Below are 11394 nucleotides of genomic sequence, written 5' to 3'. Positions count from 1 at the left end.
TACCCGAATAGCTGCCTCACGGAGACGAGCAGCCGTCGCCTCCCTCTCATACTCCTCTGCCTCTCCTCTCGTTATGTAATATCTCTGTTTTACCTAAAAGTCAAAGAAAGCAGGAGCAAGAAGGGTAATATGGAAAACACGCTGCCGGTTAAATAGCAATCGGTATAGGAGGGATTCATCATCCCTCTCAAGGAACTGGTAGCGTGTCATAGCGATGCGGTCAAGGAAAGCTGTATGGAGCGGGGGATCTCCTTCACGGATAGATAATCCAAGGAAATTTGCTATGCGAGTAGCATAGATCCCACCAAAGAAATCCCCTTCAATAGCATTCTTATTCAGCCTCCTTGCTATTATAGCTCCCATGTTGAAGCTTTTGTCACCCATCACTGCGGTCTTAAGGATACTAAGGTCGGGTGCGCAGAGGTGACAATGCTCAATCTTGCCATTAATGCATCTGCCTATGAAGAGGGCAAAGTAATGCAAGGCAGGAAAATGAATACTCCCCATGGTAGCTTGCATAATGTCTCTAGTTTCTCCAACCGTAATACCAACGCAAAAATCTCTAACCGAAGATTTAGGAGGATCATTGAGGTTACCCCAAATAGGTATTTTGCAATTTCTACTGAAATCCTCTAAATCCATGGTATACGATTTATCATAGAGATCAAACAGTACCAATGGCTCACGGCCAGCTGAAAATTTGAATCTACGAACAAAAGAGGTAGTGAGAGCAACATACTGTTCACATTTATCGGAGATGAATTCTTCGAGTCCGACGTTGCGAACAAATGCATCAAACTCATCTTTGAAGCCTGCCTCAATCATAAACTCATTAGAAGGCCATTCACATGGTTGTACCTGCGCGTCCCTAGGTTGGTAAGGATCAGGCTCACGAATCGCAAGACGGGGACCTCTCTTGCTTGAGGAACCACCATGATAGTTTCTCCTGAACATCTTCCTTTTTTAAAATTTTCAGTGACCCAAAGGAAAGGTGAACAAGGCTCAACTAAACTAGTAACAACTACTCCCACAAGTTCCTAGAGACCATATTACGCATCAAAACTACTTGGGACCAGCTAGAATCAGCATGCAAAGCTCAAGAACATGGTCACCAAGGCAACAAAAATGCGCGGAGTATAAGGAACTAGAGCAAAAACTAATTGGACTAATGGAGGAGTCACTTACCAAGGAGTAATCTCCCCAAAGCAGTTCGGAGAACGGTGATTTGAGAAAAGAGATCGAAAATCCCAGCAAGAGGAGCAAGAACACGGGTTTGAGCTGCGAAACGATTTTTTCTGGAGGTAGGAGAAGCGGATGGGAGCAAGAATGAGTGGAGGGGGTGCCTGTGGGCCCCACAAGCCTGGGTGCCGCGGCCAGGGGGGTGCCCGCGCCCCTAGGGCTTGTGGCCCACTCGTGTGGCCCCTGGACACACTCTTTGTCCTAGTATTTTTCAAATATTCCCGAAAAAATCATACTATATTTTCACAGCGTTCAGAGAACTTTTATTTTCGGGGTACTTTTCCACCGGACGCTAAGACAGAAAACAGGGAAAATTAAACTAAATCTATCATTTTCCTTCTAAGCAACCTAAAGTGAAAGCTCGGAACAGAGGTTTGTGACTCCTCGATTCATCCATCTCATGGTCATCGAAAGAAATCCATCAATGGGGTTGATCAAATCCCCTCGACAAAACTTTCGCGAATCGCAAAAGAGAACGGAGAATTTCCGAATAGTCAATAGTTCACCTCAATGGGGATGTGTATCTCCCCAACAAGAAAATCATACTTCATCTTGACGCGAGGAATAGGGCATTCAAAGCTCCCAATAAGAATCAATGAAGTTTTTTCGATAGCATTGATGCAATGTACTCGGTATTGTTTCTTCGGAAAGTGCACCTTATGCTCATTACCGTTGACATGGAAAGTGACATTGCCTTTGTTGCAATCTATAACAGCCCCTGCAGTGTTTAAAAAGGGTCTTCCGAGGATGACAGCCATGGCATCGTCCTCGGGAATATCCAAGGTAACAAAGTATGTTAAGATAGTGCTGTTAGCAACCAGAACAAGCACATCCTCGCAAATGCCGATAGGGAAAGCAGTTGATTTGTCGGCCATGTGCAGAGAGATTTCAGTAGGTGTCAACTTATCCAACTCCAGTCTTCGATAAAGAGAGAGAGGCATAACACTAACACCGGCTCCAAGGTCGCATAACGCAGTTCTCACGTAGTTGCCTTTAATGGAGCAAGGTATAGTGGGCACACCGGGATCACCTAGTTTCTTAGGAGTTCCACCCTTGAAAGTGTAATTAGCAAGCATGGCGGAGATCTCAAGATCAGGTATCCTCCTCTTATTAGTCACAATATCTTTCATGTTCTTAGCATACGGAGACATTTTGAGCATATCCGTCAAACGCATCTGCAAAAAGATAGGTCTGATCATTTCAACGAATCGCTCAAAATCCTCATCGTCCTTTTTCTTGGATGGTTTGGGAGGAAAGGGCATAGGTTTTTGAACCCATGGCTCCCTTTCTTTACCATGCTTCCTAGCAGTGAAGTCATTCTTATCGTATCTCTTATTCTTAGGCTGTGGGTTATCATGATCAACACTAGGTTCAATCTCCACATCCTTTTCATTGCTAGGTTGAGCATCTTCATGAACATCACTATTGATGTCATCATTAGGCTCATGTTCATCACTAGATTGTGTTTTAGCATCATAGACAGAGGCCTCGTTTGGACTCTCAGGTGTAGCAGCAACAGGGTTGCTAGCGTGCAGGTTCCTATCATCTCTCTTCTTCTTTCTAAGATGACTAGGTGCATCAGTGCTAACTCCTTGAGACTCTTGTTCTACTCTCTTCGGATGACCCTCAGGATACGGAGGTTCCTGGGTCGTTCTACCGCCTCTAGTGACGACTCTGACGGCATTGTCATTCAACTCATTGAGCAAGTCATTCTGAGATTTAAGTACTTGTTCTACCTGAGTAGTAACCATAGAGGCATGCTTACTCAGAAGTTTAAGATCATTGACATTTCTGTCCACACAAGCACTTAAATGAGTGAGCATACGAGCATTCTGTTCCAATTGTCTACTAACATAATCATTGAAACTCTGTTGTTTGGCAACGAAGTTATCAAATTCATCCAAGCATAAGCCAGCAGGTTTATCAAAAGGAATATCACTCTCATCAAACCTACGCAGAGAATTTACTTCTACTACCTGTATCGTGTTATCGAGACCATGGATCTCTTCGATAGGTGGTAGATTTTTGACATCTTCAGATTTAATGCCTTTCTCTCGCATAGATTTCTTGGCTTCTTGCATATCTTCAGGACTGAGGAATAGAATATCTCTTTTCTTTGGAGTTGGCTTAGGAGGTGGTTCGGGAATAGTCCAAGCATTCTCGTTGCACAAGATGTTATTCAGTAGAATCTCAGCTTGTTCTACAGTTCCTTCCCTAAAAACACTACCGGCACCACTATCTATGTGGTCTTTGGAAGCATCGGTAAGTCCATTATAGAAGATATCAAGTATTTCATTCTTCTCAAGAGGGTGATCAGGAAAGCATTCAGTAGGTGGATGAGCCTCCCCCAAGCTTGTAGGAGACTCTCTTCCTGAGCTTGAGCAAAGTTGTATATTTCCTGCAAGGCACCTTGCTTCTTATGGGCAGGGAAATATTTTTCACAGATGTAGTAGACCATATCCTGGGGGCTACGCACACAACCAGGAGCAAGAGAAGTGAACCAGGTCTTAGCATCATCCTTTAGCGAGAAAGGGAACAACTTGAGCATATAGTAGTGGCGGATCTTTTCCTCACTAGTGAATAGGGTGGCTATATCATGCAGTTTGGTAAGATGGGCTACAACCGTTTCAGACTCATAACCGTGAAAAAGGATCAGATTCGACCAGAGTGATTAACTTAGGGTCGACAGAGAATTCATAATCCTTATCGGTCACAAAGATAGGCGAAGTAGCAAACTTCCGGTCGTATTTCATCCTAGCGTTCAGAGATTTTTCTTTCCACTTGCGCAGAAGTTTCTCAACATCATAGCTATCCTTACACGCAAGAAAATCCTCAGCTATCTCTCCCTCCATAACATAGCGCATATCAGGCATAACAGGCAATTCAGGCATAGTAGGAGGTTCTACTTCAATAGTATCAACAGTTTCAGAAGTATCATCACATCTAGCAGCAGCTCTAGCAATATGTGCATCAAGGAATGCACCAAGTGGCAAAGCAGTATCAGGCATAGCAGGCATAGTATCAAGCATATCATCATCAGGCATAGTATCAAGCATAGCATCATCAGGCATAGTATCAAGCATAGCATCATGGACAACAGAAGTAGCATCATCAAGCAAAGCAGTATCAAGCACAGGCGACATATCAAGATTTCTAGCAGGAGGCGAAGTCGCAAACTTACTCAAGATTGAAGGTGAATCAAGTGCAGAGCTAGATGACAGTTCCTTACCTCTCCTCGTAGTGGAGGGTAGGATTTTAGTTCTTGGATCTTTCGGATTCCTCATAGTGACCAGCAGACGTCAATCCCAAGTGACTCAGAGAATATAGTTGTGCTTCCCCGACAACGGCGCCAGAAAAAACCTTGATGTCCCACAAACGTATGGGATCGCATCAGTTTTCGAGGGTAGAGTATTCAACCCAAATTTATTGATTCGACTCAAGGGGAAGCGAAAGAATATTCTCAAGTATTAGCAGTTGAGTTGTCAATTCAACCACACCTGAAAGATTAGTGTCTGCAAGCAAAGTATCAGTAGCAAGGTAGTATGATAGCAACGATGCCAGAAAAAAGCCTTGGTTGATGGGATTGTCAGTACCGCTTACCTAGCCTCGGCAACGGTGCCAACAAAGTCTTGCAACAAGTAACAGCGGAGTAGCAAGGAACAGTAATAGCAGCAGCAACAAAGTAACAAGTACCAGCAGTAGTGACAGCAGCAGCAAAGTAACAAGTAACAGCAGTAGTGACAGCAGCAGCAAAGTGGCCCAATCCCTTTTGTAGCAAGGGACAAGTCTAGGCAAAGTAACGTAGCGAGGACCAGTAGTAAAAGACTCGTAGGCAGCGGATCGGTGATGGATGAGTGTGACGGATGTGATTCATCATGTAACAGCTATAACATAGAGAGATATGTGGCTAGCTCCTGTTCATCAATCTAATGTAGGCATGTATTCCGTATGTACTCATACGTGCTTAGGGAAAAGAACTTGCATGACATCTATTGTCCATCCCTCCCGTGGCAGCGGGGTCCTAATGGAAACTACGGGATATTAAGGTTCTCCTTTTAATAAAGAACTGGACCAACGCATTAACACGCGGTGAATACATGAACTCCTCATACTATGGTCATCTCCGGGAGTGGTTCCGGCTATTGTCATTCCGGGGTTGCCGGGTCATAACACATAGTAGGTGACTACAACTTGCAAGATAGGATCTAAAACACACATATATTGGCGACAACATAATAGGTTCAGATCTGAAATCATGGCACTCGGGCCCTAGTGACAAGCATTAAGCATAGCCAAGTAGTAGCAACATCAATCTAGAACATAGTGGATACTAGGGATCAATCCCCGTCAAGAACTAACTCGATTACATGATAGATCTCATCCAACTCATCACCGTCCAGCAAGCCTACGATGAGATTACTCACGAACGATGAAGAGCATCATGGAATTGTCGATGGAGAAAGGTTGATGATGACGATGGCGACGATTTCCCCTCTCCGGAGCCCGAAACGGACTCCAGATCTGCCCTCCAGATGAAGAACAGGATGTGACGGCGCCTCCGTATCGCAAAACGCGACGAAACCTTGTCTCTGATTTTTTTTTTCAAGCGAAACGGAAGATATAGAGCTGAGATTAGGGGCGGTGGTGCCACATGGGCCCCACAAGCCTGCATGGCGCGACCATAGGGGGTGGTCGCGGCCTCTGGGCTTGTGGCCCACTGGCACGCCCCCTCCGGTGGATCTTTGCGCATGTATTTTTCTTTTATTCCAGAAAAAATCTCCATAAATTTTCAGGACGTTCCGAGAACTTTTATTTCTGCACAAAAACAACACCATGGCAATTCTGGTGAAAACAGCGTTAGTCCGGGTTAGTTCCATTCAAATCATGCAAATTAGAGTCCAAAACAAGGACAAAAGAGTTAGGAAAAGTAGATACGATGGAGACGTATCAGGAGGACACACTTCATAAGGCTAAATGAGATGTTGGGCCACACCACCTCCTCGTCGCCCACCCACTACCTTGTCCGCATAACAGAGTCGGTCTTTTCCTTTGCGACTACGGTGCTTCACAACCTTTGCTTGGAGTCGCATCTTGTCCACCTAGAAGTTCATAGATTGTGTGACGGTGGAAGTGGAAACTTCTCAAGTAGCACCCGCCCAGAGTCTGCTTCCAAATGGAGGAAGAGCGCCGAACTAGATTTTGGAGGAAGAGCGCCAAATAGAGATGAGTATTTATTATATCGTTGAAATCAAACTAGATATAGTAATTGAATTCGTACTATAAATTGATGTTGAAATCAGGTTTGAAGTTTGAATTGTTGTTTCACGAGATGAGAAAGAAACATATCTTGTTAAACCAGTGACAAACGGGTTTCACATGGAGGTACATTTTGTAGACTATTACGACAATTCTAGATTTGTACGTCGACTTCACAGCCAGCAAAACATTATGAAATGCACTTAATACACATTATAGAGGCAATGGATACGACAACACTTGCCTCTGCTAGAGTTGCTCTTAATAGCCACGGAGCGCTTGTTAGAGGAATTCAAGTCTGTTGCGTGCACTGAGAATTTGAAATACAAGCTTCATCCATGAGTATCGTGAGTCCAGTTCAGGGGTACAATACAAGCTTCATCCATAAGGAAACGACCTCTCTTTTGGACATTGCTATTCCACAAGGACCATAACGACACGGCTGGACTTCCAAAAGAAGCCGAACGTTTCCCTTGCACCAAAAAATGGTTGGGCGTTTCCGTGAAAACAACAAAAAGCAGTTGGTTAGATGCTAGCTTAACATGCATGAAGCTCGTATGCCTATGGCAAACAAAAGGCTCTCCATATATACGTGGTGGAAAAGTGCTGCCATGTGCCAAGGCTTACCATATGTAGGTGGTGGAAAAGCGTTGCTATGTGCCAATGCTTGCCGATCACGGAGCGTTGCTTGTATCATCTCCGGTGACTTCCTCATACGGTGATCAATACATACGCTAGCAAAGTTGGAGGTAATGCATGAGCGGATGAGCCGGTTACACAACGCGCGTACCCGGGTTGGCATACCGACAAAAGGGATGTAGCTTTTTTGTTGCCACAATCTTTCGTGGGTGCTCTAGGCTCTAGCGAGGCGCCGCGGCAACGGCCATCGATCCGTAACACGTCCCGAAAAAGAAGAGAGATGAGGCTTTCGTGCACATATTAGCTTGTCTTTGTTACGAAAATCCAATTCGGCTCCCGGGTGCACGTATTTGTTACTCCCTCCGTTCCGGTGTATAAGTCATTTGCGTAGTTCTAGGTCACCATTTTGAGGAATTAAATATGTGTTATATGTCATGAAAAGTATATCACTAGATTTCTACACGGATGTAGTTTCTAAATATATATATTTTATCAAATATGATACATATTTAGATGGTTAAATTATCGACCTAAAACTACGTGAATGACTTATACATCGGAACAGAGGTAGTACTAAAAGTTTTCATAGCCTCTGAAACAAGGTGGAGAGGATATGTAGGGCGTGTACGTATCTACCTTGCCAATTGATCCAAACTGAACTTAAGGCAACTCAAGATATAATAGACCACTTAACTAACTCAAATTGGTCTATGAGACTCAACTCATTGTCACTATGAGCGATTGATTCATCATCTTTATTTTCCAATTAGTTCAGGTTTTCATTTTTTGTTATGTGACGGTGGGCATGGAACATGTTATAAATCAGTTTATAACTTTTATTTATGGAGGTTATTACTTTCCCGGAAAAGAACGTGATTTCAGGACTATACTTTTGCTCACATAAAAATACATTATTCATGTGAGTTTTTTCTCTGAAGCAATGATGTTCTTTTCATTTGACCAATCATAGGATTCCATTATTCTATACATTAATAGATTTATTTGGAAAAGATAATATCAAAAAATTTACTCCCTCCGTTCCTAAATATAAGTTTTTTAAAATATTTCATTAGGAGTCTACATACGGAACAAAATGAGTGAATCTACACTCTAAAGTATGTCTATATACATCCGTATGTAGTCCACTAATGAAACCTCTTTAAAGACTTATATTTAGGAACGGAGGGAGTAATATTTTGATTGATAATTTCTCTTATGACATAATATCCAAGTGATAAATCTGGGTAGCAATTTTGTTAATTTTGCTAATCGTCCATTGCCAGGAGCTCTCCTAGGTGAAGTGGTGGACAACACAAAGGTTGCTGTCGTCGGCCTAGGTTCGAGTCTCTCCAGACAGGGGGATTCTTTCCCTCTGTTTTCATTCTTTTTTTTTCTTCTAATCGTCGGTTGCAGAATGCAAGATCGTATAAGTCGGTTTGGCACAAGGGGGATTCTTTCTCTCTGTTTTCATTCTTTTTTTTCTTCTAATCGTCGCTTGCAGAATGCAAGATCGTGCCAGTCGGTTTGGCACAAGGCCCTGAAGTAGAGATAGGGCGTCGTGGCAAGCGGCAACGAGTATCCGGAGCACCGGTAGGTTGAGCCGGGTGCAATCCAATGCCGGAGACTCGCAACAGGAGTCGTGGTTTCGACGGAGTGGAGCGGTGAGGTAGTGCAGGCGGCTTACAGAATCGACTTCGGCAACCAAAAAAGTTGATTGACCTGTATGTGGCCCTTAATTTGTGTATACCATTAGAGGTTTATAATTCTCAGCACCTTTTCAGTGTGTGTGTGCGGCAAAGATTTTATATATTCTCATACATTTGTTTTTTCGAGCAAGTTGTATACCCATTTTTCTAGTAGTATCTAGGCTGGTGGTGGGACAATATGTGGTACACCGGTGCTTGTGGTGCTACAGATGCACCAAACTCTTGTAAAATATTCAAAAAAATTAAAAAAGAAATTTAACACATTCACACAACATTAATGTAGGCTGTCGCGAAATTTAAAATCAAAATTCAACACTAAGTTGGACTTTAGATTTGGCTTATTATCATATTGATGTCAAATTTGTTATTTCATATTTTAAAAGATATTTTAATTTTTGACACGAAATTTTATTACAACATACATTGATGATTGTTTCAATATGCTAGATTGTTTTGTCAGATATTTTAGCATCCCATGCATCGGTAGCACCACAAGTATGGATGTACCGGGTACATTTCCGGTGGCGAGACTAGAGAAAAGGGCTAGACGGAAATGAAGTGAAGAAACCTCTTCCAGAAAAAAGAAGGGAAGAGACGGGAATATCGTCAAACTCTAGTAATAATATGTAAGCAAATGAAATTACTTGAACAAGAAGACGAGGGGCCAGAAATAGAAACTCTTCCCGGCCGCCTCCGCCCCGATACAGTTTATTTATTTCACATGCACCAAAGTACCAAACTGACAGATAAACACAAGCTGCACGCAACAATGGCGCCCACAGACACACAGACACACACACACTTGCGACACACGCGTTATTAATGGTGGTTACACACATCTCCACGCCCATAGCTCCAAACATAAACCAGGATGGCGCCACGCCTCTGTATACGGGCGAGCGCGCGGCGTGCTTGCGTGCAACGCACCCACGCCCAGTTCATCAGTAGTTGACGACGGAGCGGTAGGTGCCGCCGGGCTTCCAGCCGGCGGGGATGACGTTACTTGCCACGAGAGTCTTGCCGGAGCTGGAGGTGAGGCGGACCGAGAAGGGCGCATGCAACATTGGCCCGGAGTTGTACCTCCACACCGCGCCCCACGACCGGTCCATCTTAGTCCAGCCGGCGCCATTGCCGCCGTTCTCCATGAGCTCCACCGACGACAGGTCGCCGTCGCCGTCCTCGTACTCGATGAGCACGGCGAGGTAGTAGGGGTTGGAGCCGGCGTCCACCTTGAAGGCTACGTGCATCCCCCGCCAGTTGCACGGGACCCTGCAGCGGTCACACGGGCAGGCGGACAGATGCCGATCGAGGCCAAGACAAGACACGGCGGTTAGTCGGTCGGGCAGGAAAGCGCGCGGCATACCGTGTGCGCGCTTGCCGCTCTCTTTTACGTGCGTCCGGACACGCAGCCGGACTACCGTGTGCCGTGTGCCGTTTGCATGAAAAACTCACGTGAAAATGCATGCAGCTAGCCAACTTACCGTGTGTACTGGATTTGGAGACGTCCGGCCGCGCGAAGCTGGTCGGCCTGGCCGGGCTTCGCCATGCCGCCGAACGCCGTCCCGCTCAGGTCGAAGTGGACGGGCTCATCCAGGCACGGCCCGTCGGGGCACTCGTCGGTGAGGACGACGGTCACCGGGCTGGACGAGCAAGAGCCGTGGCCGGTGCACTTCACCTGCAGATTTTACATTAAGCCGAGTCAAAATTAAATTAAATGGTTGCACCTGAATTGAAACAGGCATCTCCACCATTGATCTCCAAATATCTGATCGACGGACCTGGTAGCAGGAGCCGCAGCCCTTGCCGTCCTGGTAGATGGACGGGCCACCCGCGGCGATCATGGAGGAGAATGGCTGCTGGTCGACGGCGTCCTGGTACCCGCACGCACCACCTACAGATCGTGCATGCAAGGCGTTACTTGCATAATGCTGGAGATATTAAACAGTACGACATGTTTATGTTCATTCATGCAGTAATTACCATCGCTCCCTGCGCCGTTGGGGCCGCCGTACCAGGTGGCGCCGCCGTTGGACCAGCCGGAGAGCTTGCGGTGGATCTCGACGGCCGCGCAGGGGCGGAGGAGGAAGGCTAGGGCCATGAGCACGGCGATGGACGCTGAGATCCTGGCCACGGAAAAGGCCATGCCTCTCTCTCTCAGTGATGATCACTAGAGTACAAGGAGGAAGAGACTGAAGAAGAGGGATGGTGTTGGTGTGTGCTGGGAAGTGTACTCCTCGCTTCCATTTATAGGCAGCAGGCAGGCAGGCAGATGGCAGGGTGCACCGCTGAGAGAGAAAGAGAGTTCGCGGGCAGTGATTAAATTCTTCCTTGTTTCTTCTGAGAAAATAAAAATGAGTAGAGCTTACTTGCTGGGGTTGCACACGCGGATTCAAGGGAAAGCTGTTTTATAGATAGATAAATAAACCCATTCGTTGGCGATCAATCGCCACACTGCACGATCGATCTGCCGCACAAAGGTTGGTCCAGCCCGTTGGCGATCAATCGCCCCACGATCGATATTCCAGATTTGTACACCAACTAGTACAGTACTCGG

General features: G+C 45.4%; 1 protein-coding gene across 1 annotated transcript; it reads right to left on the bottom strand.

The window, feature by feature from the left end:
- Window positions 1-9480: 9480 nt before the first annotated feature.
- On the bottom strand, window positions 9481-11082 carry LOC123402233 (expansin-B15-like). The gene is made up of 4 exons (XM_045096125.1): window positions 10821-11082; window positions 10619-10731; window positions 10322-10515; window positions 9481-10109 (listed from the first exon to the last, which is right to left on the bottom strand). The coding sequence occupies exons 1-4, from the start codon at window positions 10981-10983 to the stop codon at window positions 9782-9784; spliced, it is 798 nt and encodes a 265-aa protein (XP_044952060.1). The 5' UTR covers window positions 10984-11082; the 3' UTR covers window positions 9481-9781.
- Between the last annotated feature and the right edge of the window lie 312 nt (window positions 11083-11394).

The sequence above is a fragment of the Hordeum vulgare genome, chromosome 6H, assembly GCF_904849725.1.
Source record: "Hordeum vulgare subsp. vulgare chromosome 6H, MorexV3_pseudomolecules_assembly, whole genome shotgun sequence".
Taxonomy (NCBI): Eukaryota; Viridiplantae; Streptophyta; class Magnoliopsida; order Poales; family Poaceae; genus Hordeum; species Hordeum vulgare.
Note: the sequence above shows the minus strand (reverse complement) of the source record. Positions and strands in the feature narration are given on the sequence as shown.